General features: G+C 40.3%; 1 protein-coding gene across 5 annotated transcripts in view; it reads right to left on the bottom strand.

Moving 5' to 3' along the window:
* Positions 1–14,485, bottom strand: part of SIDT1 (SID1 transmembrane family member 1) — an 89,837-nt gene that overhangs the window by 51,086 nt on the left and 24,266 nt on the right. For all 5 annotated transcript variants that reach the window (XM_060099862.1, XM_060099864.1, XM_060099865.1 and 2 more), the window contains exons 2-3: positions 11,620–11,741; positions 10,455–10,625 (exon numbers count right to left, since the gene is read on the bottom strand). In XM_060099862.1, coding sequence (XP_059955845.1) covers positions 10,455–10,625; positions 11,620–11,741 — 293 coding nt within the window. The remainder of the gene's footprint in view (positions 1–10,454; positions 10,626–11,619; positions 11,742–14,485) is intronic.

The raw sequence follows: 14,485 nt of genomic DNA, 5'->3' as shown, positions 1-14,485 counted from the left end.
AAAAGCATAAGTTAGCAAGCAAAAATTATTTATTAAAAAAAATCTTAAACTAGATGCAAGGAAAGCCCTACCCTTTGAGAAAGGAGTTCTGGGCCCATAGAAGTGACAAAGTGCGCTGTGTTGGAACTTGGTGGTTTCAACTCTCAAGAATGATCAAATTGGGGAAGGGATCAATTTTATGTCCTTGTAAACCCATGAAGTCATACCTATACAAATAAGTACTTTGTTGACTTTTATAGACACATTTGTCTTTGGATTCTCTTAAGATTTTACAATCAAGTACAGGGTTTAGGTGTCAGAAGTGGTCTGAAAGAGAGAGGAAAAGAAGGTTTGAGGTTCATTTGCATAATTCCAATAGCACTTCAAAATTTTGATGTATCCATGTCAAAAGATCACTTTTTTAAAAATGTGGTGGATAGATAATCACTATGGGAGTGTCTCTAGGGATAGGAGCATACTCCTCCTGCCCCCAAGCACCCCCATTTGTCTACATTTCCCTCCAAGGTTGTGTCCTCTTTGGGTTAGGCATTGCCTTCTAAGACCCTTCTTAAAATGCACATACCACCAAAAAAATATAATCAAGTTATTTTCTCTCCAATTATTAATTTGCTGTGAATTATTTTATTAGATATTTTATTAGATATTTTCATTCTTCTGTGAAAGACAGAAATGATTCAGCACTGAGGAAGGGACAGTGTGAGGAGCATGTGGGAACCATACATCTGTAGCGTAGAGTGCTATTGGAAGGAACATACGTGAACAGTTCAAGAGACTGGAAAACAGAGAAATTTGCTCTTCTCTGTAGTCATGTAAGGGCTGTTTGGGGCTTTTGTTCTTTCTGGTTCTTGCCTCATTTTTTGTTGTGAAGATCACTCACACATGCCCACTGCACTCTCAATGCCTGAGTCTGGGGAGTGTCATGATCCCAACTGTCCAATGTGACCTGCACTTGTGGGAACCTGAACCTGAACTTCTTCTGGGGTCCTTCCCCAGCTTTATCTCCCAATGCTAAGGAGTCTTTCTCTCCACTCCTAATTTTCCTTTTATAAAAATTAAATAGTTTAAAATTTTTATTAAAGATTCCTTTAGAAAGGGCATATCAGGACATTTAAGCATGAAGTTTATAATTGGAGGTGGTGTTTAGAAGTCATAAAATTTGAGCTCTATTTCTAAAGGTAATGACAAACAATTCAGGCTGTCAGCAGACGAGGCTTAGAGTTTAGCAACGGGTGCAATTTGTATATATTCACTCTCAATAGAAATCATCATCAGAGTCAAGGATTGGTTCTGCTGACATATGGTTAGTAACTCGTGATCTTAAGTCACCTAGAGAAGCCAAAGTCAGTGTCAAATCCAGTTGTGTGTGTTCTCCTGAGGTTCCACAGCCAGAGTCAGGACCCGCGGTGCTGTGTGTGGCTCTCAGCGTGTGAGGAGTGTCATCTGCTATTACCAGGGCAACACGGGGCCCTCAGTTCTGTTTGTTGCCAGGTCAGGGGAACAAAGAGGACAGTGATGTTCTTGGCTGGCAACAGACAGTGTAAGATTTCCAGAAGCAAACAGTTTTCTTTGGCCAGCAATTTGTTTTTAAATTCTCCCCTGTCATTTGAATTGCAGTTATAACATTGAATGTGTGGACATTGTTAGGAATTTTCTGTTTTTTTTTTTCTTGTTCTTTATGTTTGCTTTACTAGTACAACACATACAAACTTTGAAAACACTTTATTTTCTTTAAGACTATCACATTTAAGTCTTCTCTTTCTCATGGAGTCAACAGTGTGTGCAAAATAAACATGGTGCCTGTTGCAGATGAAAGGTTCTGTTTCCTTCCCCATGGGCCTCAGTGGAAGAGAGGAAGGTTTATTTTATCAGGTGTCATTAAGCAACAGAACAAATCTAATTGAGACACACGTACACCTTTAGTTTTAGAGAAGGAAGTACACAATTTTCGACTTATTTGAAAAAATTAAACACAGGAAACAAAAGTTTATTCAATAAATAAGAAAACCCAAAAGCTAATTTTGTTTCCTCATTTTGGCTAGTTTGAGGGAGAGGGAAAGAGAAGAGGAACAGAGGAATCAAGAGAGATGGGTGAGCAGAGAAGGGGGACAGGGGAAGAGGAGAAAGGGGCCATGGGGAAGGGAGCGAGGACGGGGAGAAGTATCTACAGGAGAGTAATAAAACAGAAGGAAAAGGAAGAGGGGATGGGAAGAAAGGGTGAGTGGAAAGACAGGCAGAGACCAAAACTAAGTCGTTTTTGAGGTGAGTACAGAGAGGCCTGTGAGATTCAGGGCATCCTATTCATCTTCTGACAGCAAGCCCCTAGCACAGAGCACAGCGAGCGTTCAAAACCCTCACTTTGTCGAAGGAAATTACACTCGTTATTCACCTGGACTATGGACTTCAGAGTATCATTTCCTGTTATCTCCTTACTACCATCTGTCATGAACTGCCTTTGCTTATCCCAAATCTTTCCCCAACACCTCCATCATCTGTAACCCTCCACCTCAAGGTTCTGGCTGAAGTATAAACTCTCCACGCATGTGCTAAATCCTGTCTTTTCTTCCCTCCTCTGGGACGTTGCTTCTACAAAACTCCAACTCTCCTTTAAATTTTATCTGCCTTTCTACTCCTTGGTTTATAAATATACTCTAGTCTCAACCACTTTCAAAATAAATAACAAACAAAAGCACCCCCCAGGATTGCCCTCTTTTCCCCAAATTTCTCTCCTTTGATGTCATTCTATATCCTTCTCCTTCACAACCAGCCTCTTCAAAGAGTGCTCTCTGCTCCAATCCCTCATTCATTCCTTCCTCTCCACACTGCTGTCAGGATTCTTTTTCCATCATCTCCCTGAGGTTGCCAGTCACCTCCTTGTAGCTAAATCCAGTGACTTAGTCCTTAATTTTCTTTACCTGTCTGTGACAGTTGACACTGACAGCCACTTCCCCTGTCTTAGAACTTCCTCCCGTGGGCTCTGTGACCCCTGCTTTCCTGGGTTTTCTTCCACACATCTGACTATGCCGAGTCAGCTTCTTCTGAGAGCTCCTATTTCTCAGACCATCCCTTATATGAGAATGTGACCCACAGTCCTGTTCTTGATCTCCTCGTTTTCCTTAGCCACATACATCTTCATTCATATATGTATAATTATATATATTATAATTGCCATAAAATCCATATATATAAATATTCAGTTGCCACAAAAACCACAACAATGGTAGTGAATCACAAGTTTCCATGTCCAGCCCAGGGCTATCTCCTGGGCTCCAGTCACAGAAGAGTGTTTCTCTGCTGGGCTTCTGCACTTCACCGGCCCTCAAGCATCTCAAACTCCATATGATCAAAATGGAAAGTACTCCCCTTTCCTTGACCCTGACCTGCCACGTCTGTCGATAAGCCTCACCTGACTTGTGACATCATTGTTGGAGTTGTCTTGGCTTCCCTTTTTATCCCTTCCACAGCTGACTGCTCACCAAGTCTTACTGATTCTATTAGTGTAAATGTAACCTGGATGCACCTGCTCCCACCTGAAGCACTGTCTTTGCTCAGTATAGCATCCAATAAGAAAAATAAAAAACTGAAAAACAATGTAAATCACTATACTCTACCCCAAAATACCAAAAGGTCATTACATAGGATGACATATAGCAAAATGGTCTAAAAGCCTCTTTACTCATCCATTTCCTGAAAAATCTATTACTTTTCACAGCACAGTAGCTGAGCTATCGCACTCAAAACTCTCTCTCAAAACAAGACTCAAGATCCCTACTTAGAAGGCTAGAGGAGGGTTGAAGCCTTCAAGTACTCATGTAAGACTATATTTTTGATTCTGCCACATGTATTTTTTGAATTTGTGTATTATCCCCATGTGTGTTACTTGACTCTTTTTCTCCCTTACAACTTTGTTGCTACCATGATATGTTCAGGTCCTAATAATTTTTTAATTCTTCTCTGTTCAAACTTTTTATTTGTCTACGTGCCTCTACCCTCTCCTCTCCAGTTCATCTTCTACATGGCTACTAAAGTCATCTCAAAAATCAGACCTGTTCATGATATTCTGTTGCTTAAAATCTCTTAGTGGCTTCCATAACCTTAAAGATGAAGTCTAAACTACCTGGTGCAGCAAAAATATCTCAAAGATCAAGGATTGGGTACTGCCTGTTTCTCCCCTTACCTCCTGTAACTCCACCTCAGGCACCATATGGACAAGCCTTCCTGAAGCTTCTACTCAGTGGCCTCTCTGTCGCTCAGCCCTCTGTCCTGAGCATCGTGCTGTATAAGTTCAACACTCTGCCAGGCACTGCACTTCAAGTTCAACATGTCCCAAAGTGAACTTATCTTTTCCTTCCCTCCTCAAAATTATCATTTTCTCTTAGGGGCACCACCATCTACAAGTTAGATGGTCATCCTAGACTCTCCCATTTCCCTTACCCTGAATATCCAATCAAGTTTTGTCAACTTCACCTCTAAATTCTTCAGTTCATTTCATTATTTTATCTTGACCACGGCATCAGCCTTCTAATTTCTCTGCATCCAGTCTAGTCCCCCTCAAATCCATTATCCATACAAATATCACAACATGGACAACTGTCTAAATTTCTTTCTTTTTCTTTTTAAACTATCTGTCATGCATTTTCCATTCTTGGGGATATCTTTTTTTTTTTTTTGGCCGAGCCACATGGCTTGTGAGATCGAACCCAGGCCTACGGCAGTGAAAGCATGGAGTCCTAATCACTGGACCACCAGAGAATTCCCAACAGCCCTTCCAGGCTCCTCCCAGCCCAGGAGCAGGTGCCTGCCTGTTCCTGCAGCCTCCCGCTCTTCCCAATCTGCAACTTCACACTCTGCAGCACTGAGCGCCAGGGCAATGGGGTCTGGGAAAAGGAGTAGGGGCAAAGCTGGTGTATGTGCATGTGTGGAGGCAGGTGGGGGAGAGTTAAGACGGCACGGAGTAATGCTTTAAGGCAGAAGTTAATTTTTTAAGCTGGATTTAAATAAATAAATGCTTCATGGAGTTGAGAAACATATTTAGGGTAACAAAAATTAGGAGGACAGTGTTAAACAGAAAGCAGAAATAGCATGGTATAGTGGGAACAGCTCAGAACTGCAAGTCAGAAGTCGAATCTAATTTCGATTTTGTCCTTTCCTGGCTGTGTGAGTTTGGACAAATCACTTAACCTCTCTGGGCATCAGTTTGCTCATCTGTAAAAATGAAATGAGTCGATTCAATTCCCAAAGCTCCTTCTATTCTTAAAATTTATGATTCTAGAAAAAAAAAAAACAATACTTGTAGTCTGCCACTGAAAAACATACAACAGAAACTGCCATGTTGGGAAATTTGAGTTCATTCTTCAGTGTTTCTCTCAATACCTGAGTTCAGATCTCCCCATAGTCCTCATTTCTTGTCTGTTACCATCATCCTCTGGATTTCTGAGTTTCCAGCAAGGCTGGTGTGGGACAATCCAGATCCAGGGAGGAAGAGACACATATATCTTAGTTACCATCTCTTCTTGGGCTTATCTTATTTGCATAAAATCCCTGGTAACTGTGTGCATTTTGAAATGCTCTGCATGTCTGGTTGCTGAGGTCAGGTCACATTGTGAGAGGCGGAAACAAAACAATATGAGGGAATAGACTTGCAGTTTCACCACATACGTATCATTCAATAACCCTCTCACAGAGTTGTGACCTTATGGCTTCAGTTTCAGAGAATTCAGTTCTCCAAAGGGTCTAATTAGCCTCACAGATACCAGCCCTAGAATTCAAGTACACTACTTCCAGGTGACAGCAACAGGTCCGACACACAGAGACCAATTAGTAAATGCAGGGCTTCTGCAAAGTTCAAAATGCACTCTGCTCGGGTCATGTGCTGCCACCTCCTTCAAATTATGAGTACGAATTCCCATACTGTTTAATATCACAAAGAAATTTAGTTATTAAAACAATTAAACACAAGCACCACATGTAGAAATTGCTTAAAGGTAGTTGTTCTCAACTCTGCTGCACATTAGAATCACTTGGAGAACCTTAAAAATATATATACTATAATGCTCAAACCTCCCTCCATAGAGGAGGGAGACTCATATAATTGATCTTTTTCTGCCTTTTGGGGGGGGCTGGTTCTTTGCTCTTGAAATTATCACGTCCCTTTTTTCTACACCAGAATTAATGGAGGGACTTGGAAAAAAAAATGCTGTAACTACTTCACCATCCTTCTGACCATTCATTAATCTATCTGTCCATCTGTATCTATGGGTATACACTGTCAAGGGGTGTAGAGAGGACCAAGATAAATATTTGATTCATATCAGCAACTCCACTGGCTACAGACTTCAGAATAAACTGCCTTAGAAAATTTAAGGAGAGCTTTATAATAGAGCAGAACATTCTGATCAGAAAAATAAGCTGCGAAAAAGTAGTATATAAATGTTTTAAAATATTCTTATTTTTTAAAAATTAGTCTTTTTATTGAAGTGTAACAAACATACAGATAACAAGACATAAGTATGTATCTGAAAGAATTCTCACTAAGTAAACATAGCCATGTACTTCTTCTTTCTCCCTGACGGTACCACTGTCCTAACTTCCCACATGACAGAATAGTTTCACCTGTTTTTAAACTTTATATAAATGGAATCAAACAGTGTGTATTCCTTTTGTCTGGCTTCTTTTGCTCAACATTTTGTTTGTGAGATTTATTCATGTTGTTAGGTACAGAAATAGTTTGTTTTTATTGTTGTGTGATATTCCGCAAATGAATAGCACAATTATGTATCTAGGAGTTGAGTATATAACTAGGAGTGGAACTGCGTTGTCAGTCCTTTCAAAGTATAGCAGTTTGGTAGGTGCAGTGGAATCTCATTATGGTTTTAATTTGCATTTCTGACAGCTGATGAGGTTATATTTTTGGACCATTTGTATAGTTTCTTTGGTGAAGTGTCTGTTTAAGTCTCTTGCCTATTTTTTTTCCAGTGGGCTTGCCTGTCTTTTTTATTTTTTAGAAGACAATTATAAAAATAATGCTAGTCATTTTATTGGGGTTTTGTTTGTTTGTTTGTTTGTTTTTTGCAGTATGCGGGCCTCTCACTGTTGTGGCCTTTCCCGTTGCGGAGCACAGGCTCCGGATGCGCAGGCTCAACGGCCATGGCTCACAGGCCCAGCCACTCCGCGGCATGTGGGATCTTCCCTGACCAGGGATCAGACCCATGTCCCCTGCATCGGCAGGTGGACTCTCAACCACTGCGCCACCAGGGAAGCCCAATACTAGTCATTTTAAATAGTTGACCTGTGGTTTGGTTGATTTTGTCCATTGTTAATTTGTTCTCTATTTCATTGTTTTGGGCTCTTATTTTAGTACTTACTTCCACTTTCTTTGAATTTTATTTTCAGTTCTTTTACTTTTTTATTTTTTTTTCAAGCATTTAATTCAAGAATTTATTTTAAGGATCATAACAAACCTATAGAAATCAAGAGAATGACGATGATGTTTTAAAATACACAGAATTTGGACTTCCCTGGTGGCACAGTGGTTAAGAATCCACCTGCCAATGCAGGGGACATGGGTCTGATCCCTGGTCAGGGAAGATTCCACATGCCGCAGAGCAACTAAGCCCGTGCTCCACAACTACTGAGCCTGCGTGCTGCAACTACTGCACGCACCTCAACAAAAGAGTAGCCCCTGCTCACCGCAACTAGAGAAAGCCCAAGTGCAGCAACAAAGACCCAATGCAGCCAAAAACCATTGTATAGCAATTATGCTCCAGTAAAGATGCCAAAAAAAAAAAAAAGTACATTCAGGAGTTACATTGACTGGATTCAATTCCACAAAAAGATAAATAAAATAAAATAAAATACATAGAATTTCAACAAAGAAGCAGTTTACACAAGCTTCAGTTCTTTTTCTAACTTCTTAAAATGGGTACTTAACACACTGATTTTCAGCCATTCGTCTTTTCTGACATATACATTTGAAGCTTTACATTTTCCTGTAAGCAGTGCTTTAGTTGCATCCCAGAAGTTTGGATATGTATATTTTCATAAGGTTAGGCATTCTATCATTTTGAGATGCAGTTTTCAAAATACATTAATTAGCTCAAGTTTGTTATTCATGTTGATCTGCTCTTTTATAGCAGGTGTTGGCAAACTTTTTCTAAAAGGGCCAGATAGTAAATATTTTAGGCTTGCAGGCCATAATTTCTCTGTCCCAACTACTCACCTATGCCACTGTAGTAAGAAAGCAGCCAGAGACAATATGTAAATGAATGGGTAGGGCTATGTTCCAATAACACTTTATTTACAAAAACCATTGGCTAGTCTGTGGGCCATGGTTTGCCAGTATTTGTTCTAAGTACTGCATACTGCTATCCTTCACTTTTTGAAAATTCACTTTATGCCAATTTGCTACCTTAGTATCTGTTTTCACTAACTGGAAGAAATCCGAAGATTTTTGCTTTTCTGAAAAAAGATGAAAAGCGAAAACAGTGTTCAGCGTTTGTTTTGCAGTGTGCACCCTGAGGGGTGAGAGTGGCACTGCCACCGCCTTCCCTGGAACTACGCTCAGCATCTCAGCATCAAGCCACCATAGCTGTGAATTGTGTCTGGGAACCTTTGTGCTTTATCTCAATTTATTCTGTGCATCAGTTAGCAAGATGTGTCCTAAGGTAATTGCTTCTTTGCTTAATATCATTTGGCTTATAAAAGGTTTCACAGGAACACTCTACTTTCACATAGTGGGGGAACCCTGTACATACATTTAAAATTTTTGGGTTGTTATTTTATTAGCTATAGAGAAGGCTGCCACAAAGATTGTGAATTTGTACACTTCTTCTTCCCATTCTGCAGTTTTTGCTTTGTATATTTTGAAGTGATATTACTAGGTACACAGAAATTTAGAATTTAAATTTGTCTTCCTGGTAAATGATTGTTTTAGAAATATGGAATGTCTCTCTATATCTAATAATGTTCCTTGCATTAAGGAATATCTTGTATAATGTGATATAATACATCAACTTTCTTTTGTTTAGTATCAGTATGGTATTTCTTTTACTACCCTTTTATTTACATTTATACATTCTTTTCAAAGATTGTACTCTTGTAAGCAACATATATTTAGTTTTCTTTTTTTCTAAATCCCATTTGACATTCTTAGTCTTTTACTTGGCATATTTGAGTCTATTTATATGTCATTTATTTTCATTGGGTAAATATAAACATTGATTCCCCTTCTGAGATCTTCTGTCTCTGTCCCAAAGTTCTAGTGAGAGGTCAAAGTCTTAAGTATCGTTTCTGTTCCTGAGATCTCCTCATTTTTGCCCCAAAGAATCTATTTATTTCACTGAAGCGGAGTCTGAATCTTGCACCCACCTGGGTGCCAGCCCCCACTCTGAGCAGTGCTCAGACTCATAGGCTCCAAGATTCTTGCCCAGAAGAAGCCAGAGCCACAGAAGGGTGGGTGATACTGGGAACAGCAGCCAAAAGCTTGCCAGTGTTTTCTTATTGATTTGTAGGGGTTCTTTATATATTCTGCATATGAGCCCTTTGTTAGTTAGTGTTGGAAACATATTATCTAGTCTATGGCTTGTCTTTTTGTTCTCTTAATGATAACTTTTGATGAGTACAAATTAAAATTTTAGTATGACTGATTTAATGACATATTTTTAAAAATTTTATTTAAAACACTGAGAGGGGAGGGAATGGTTTGAACCCTTGAGAAGACTTGAACTTAGAGTAGGATAGGGCAGGAAACTCCCCAAAGTTTCTGGCCTTATTAAGGAATAACCTTAGCCTTTCTGTTTACATTTGCACACAGATTTATGCAATATTTTATGTGACTAACTTCTGGGAGAGAATAGATCCCTTAGAGACAATGCCCTCCACTGAATTTATTATACTCCATATCTAATATAAACAATTCGAGATGCTGTATCCCGACTGATTTGGTTTCAAAGGATGGTAGAGCAAGGAGAAGGAGGAAACAGTCATAAGTTTTCGCACAAAGCCACATAACATATTATTTTCAACCTGTATACATTCCTAACCAGAAGGAGAAAGCTGGAATAGTAATAAGGGTAAGAAAAATAGCTTAAGATCTTCCTTAAAACAACACCAAAACTTCCTTCAGGAGAGTGGCACTGGTGAGTGACACAGAAGTACCCATCACTAGTGCTTGGATGCCACGCTTGCTTGGACGACAGACAGGAGGGGGCCCTCACAGATGCCCGGGAACAGATACACCTGTCAGGTGCACCGCCCTCTGCTCTGCTTCCCCCTTACACAGACTAAGCCCTGCTGCCCAGCTGTGCACAGGAGAGCTCAGAAGTTGCTAAGACAATATGCCAAGTGGATGATTTCCTTCTGGAGTGCTGATCTGGGAGGAAGGAAGCTGGACTGTGCACAAGCAAGCTCAGGAAGAGCAGACAAGCGAACAGAGAAAGGCCACAAGGAGTCCCACTTACTGCAGCTGGAAGTGCTTGATCTTGGTAACCAGCAATCTGTACTGGGCACCCAGGGGCGCCATGGATGCGACATCTACAAATATCAGTTGCTCCAGAGGCCCTGTTTCATTGGTTGCTTCTGAGGGACATAAGGTGCGGCTCACTTCCTGGTAGTTGTAGCTCCTCTGGTATCTGCAGCAGTCAGTGGAGAGAAAAGCCAGCAAGAAGGAGAAAGACACTCAGTGAACGAGCAGGGAAAGGAACGTCTCGTTTCACTTCTCCCTGAACTTCTTTCCAAGTCCTTATATTTAAAATTTCATACTGGACCCACTGATAGTAATTTTAGAGCTACTGTGTTTGGCACACATTGTGTGACATTAAACACAGATATGAGGACTGTTGAGTACTGAGCAGTTCACTTAGGTGTCATCCTCCTAATTCAGTCAGGAAAATTATCAGATTTTGAAGGGAAAACTGTTCTGATAAAACAACCAGTTGATACCATTTTTCCAATCTTCAAGCTTTTGCTAAATGAACATAAAGAAAGCCCCAGAGTCCAAGTCAGGGCATTAGAGTCAGTATTTCAATCCTCACGTGTATTAACCTCCAAAAATGATTTAACACTGTACTATGTGCCCATGTCTACATGCCTTCTGGTTTGTTCTTGTTAGTGCTCTAGCGCCTTATACAGCTTCCCCTGCAAAACTATAGATTCCACGAGGTAGGATTTCGCTGTTGTCTTCCACCACTGTATCCCCAGCACCTATCATTTAGTAGGGCTCAATAAATATTACGGGATAAAGAAAGTACACTCGGTGAACATTACGAAGAATGGGGGGAGGTGTCACTCATTGAAGTTGATGGTGGGACCTAGCCCTGACCTTGATGGATGACCTACTGACCAACCAAGAGTAACAGAACATTCTGGGTAGAACTAAAATGTTAAACGTTCTTCTGGGTGCTACAGATCTAGACAGAGTGCTTATCAGAACCTCAAAGAGGAGAGAAACTGAGCAGAGCTGAACGGTCAACGCATGCACCACGACAACTGTTTGCACTTAGCATGCGTAATATGTCAACATTCTGCACGTCTGATTTCTCCTTTCACTAGGGAAAAGAGCAATTAAGGTCTAGCACATTGAAAGAAAACAAATGTAATGAAGCTGTCGGGGAAAGATCCACTTACAGTCCTTGGAAGAGCAGAGGAACCTGCCAGGACAGCACCTCTTTCTGCTGGCGAACCACGACCAGGACCGGGTAGTCGAGGTTCTCGGAGGAGCTGTTCACATACACCCGCACGGCGTTCACCTGTGAGCCAGGGCAGAGAGAGAGGAAATGCAAATCACACACGCACGCATACGCACAGACGTGTTACATCATAGCTGCCATCTGAAGCTCTGAAAAACTTTAATTCATACGTTTGCTGCTGACCATAGATACTCCAAATATCCCAGCTGTCTTCTCCTCATTCAGATTGTAACCATAGTCAGTTTCAACACTGATTGCACAGTGAAATCACCAGGGGAGATTAAAAAAAACCCTGATGCCTGGGTCCAACCCTCAAAATTTTGATTTAAGTTGTCTTGGGTGAAGCCAAATTTTGGAGGCTTCAAATGGCAGGCTGAGGAGTTTGAATTGGGCAGTCAACACAAGATTAGGAGAATAAGCCCAAACAGAAGAAGAAAGACGCTGATGTGCTTCTCTTCTTATCTGAATATAAATGGTAAATATACAAATATCTTAAAAAAATACCTACAAGTGCCTCAGTTGCTAACAAACTTTAATTTTGGTTTGGAAAATCATTCTGGGCTTCAGACCAAAATGTTATTGCCACATTGTGTTAAAGTCTAGCAGATGGCCTGATGCTCCCCCAGCAACAAATACTATAGGGGCTGAAGAGTCTTCTCTCTGCCCTGCTCCAAGGCATAGATCAATCCCCAACACTAAATGCTTTTTGATATCAGCAGATCCGTGGCTTCTTCTGAATACATGTGTCACCCCAAGGATTGAACACTATCATGGCTGTTTAAAAGACAGGAAATTGAATTGTGCCCCTGGATCTAGATGGTTTTGGTGTTTCCCTTCAGTTTTTTTTTTTTTTTTTTATATATAATACTCTAGGCAATAGAAAAAAGGCAAAGTAAGAAAAAGTTGATCTTTCATCTGAGATTTTTTTTCCCCTAATGAATTTAAGCCCTAGTGTTCTCTTGAAAACACCTTATTAGGGGAAAGAATTGAAGCAAGAAAGGCTTGCAGTGAAACCCTGAAGATCTATGACATGTTCAGAATGGAAACTGAGAGGCAGCAGAATAGCATGGGAATCATAGATTATTACTATTTGGATATCTTATATCATTCTTGATTAAGACACTTAGCTTTTTAATGTTAAAACCGTCCAAGAGTAATTTATAATTAGATAAGAAGTGCTTGCTCACCAAGGGAGCGTTTTCTTGTGCCTGTGCTCTACATGTTTCCATGGAAATTATGCTGCAGCTGATCATTGCCAACACCCTGTCTCTAGTGCAGACCTCTTTCCTAAGCTCTGGATGTTCCACAGGCACCTCAAACTCAACCTGTCTGAAGTGGCACCTGTCACTTCCTTCACCCCTAACTTTCATTTCTTCTGAATTTCCTTGCTTATTGAATGGCCTCACCACACAGCCATTATTCTGAGCCCGAGTCATCTTTGATTCCTACTTCTGTAGCATTCTCCATCAATAGGTCATCAAGTTCTACATAGTGTTCACACCCAGATCCTCCCCTCCCCTTCCAGTGGCAATCCTAGCCCAGTCCTTTATCACTGTGACCCTCCCTGACAGCACCTTATCTAGTCTTCTTATCCCCAGGGCTATACTCCCTCAGATGCCACTTCCATCTTGGCATTCTCCTGCTGAAAAGGCCTTCAGTGGCTCTGGGAATTTTCAGATTTTCCTCCAAAGAAACGGCAATAGTATTTTTATGACAATACAGAATAGAATAATGAATGCTCATGTACTTATCCAGCTTTAATAATTATTAAAAATTGTACCATTGTCTTTCATTTACACCTTCCATTTTCCACACACATCCTTTTTGGATTATTTTAAAGTAAATACCAAAGATCATACCTTTTCATCTGTAAATATTTCAATCTATACCTCTAAGGGATAAGGCCTCTTCTTTTCCACATAACACATTACCATTATCATACTCAGTAAAATTAATAATAGTTCTTTAAAATCACCCAATATCCACACAGTGTTTGAATTTCTTCATTTGTTTAAAAAATTGTGCTTTTTTCAGTTTTTAAATTTTGAGTACAAACAAGATCCACATATTGCATTTGGTTGATATGTGTTTTGAATCTCTTTTAATCTAAAGGTAACCCCCCCCCGCCCCCGCCTTTGGGCATTTATTTGTTAAAGAAAGCAGCTCACAAAGCAGCAGTACAAACCCGAAACACCCACATACTAGATTTTGCTGACTGCACCCTGTGGTGTCATTGAATAGGTTCCTTTATCCCCTGTGTTTCCTGTAAACTGGCAGTTGCAGCTAGAGGCTTGACTAGATTCAAGTAAATACATTTCTCCATCTTTTCCTTGGATTTGGGATTACTCAAGAAAGTTTTCACCACTCCAGGTTACTGAGGCCTGTATTTTCTTCTAGTACTTTATACTTCTAGTATCATATTTTTAATACTTAAATGCCTATCCCTTCATGATTAATACTAACATATGGTATGAGGAATGATTTTAATTTTATCTTTTTGTTTTTTATATGGCTCTCCAGTTGTCCCAGCACCACCTATTAACAAGTCCATCTTTTCTCCACTGATCTGAATTGCTCTGGGCTTTTCTTGATTACTGCCTTCTTCTCTAGTTTCTTTGCCTGCCAATCCCCCACATGGCCAATTACTTGCTGTTTCTCAAAAGGGCTCTGTCCCCAGTGATTGGCCTTTCAATATCCTTCTCAACCCTAAAGTCCTTTTTTTGGGATGTCTTCCCTGATATGTCCCCATCCCATCAAATAAGTGGGTGTCTCTCTCTTGAGGGGGGGCATGTGGCCTCTGATTA

Source organism: Mesoplodon densirostris, chromosome 5, assembly GCF_025265405.1.
Source record: "Mesoplodon densirostris isolate mMesDen1 chromosome 5, mMesDen1 primary haplotype, whole genome shotgun sequence".
Lineage (NCBI taxonomy): Eukaryota > Metazoa > Chordata > Mammalia > Artiodactyla > Ziphiidae > Mesoplodon > Mesoplodon densirostris.
The sequence above is the reverse complement of the archived record's forward strand: the minus strand, read 5'-3'. Positions and strand labels throughout refer to the sequence as shown.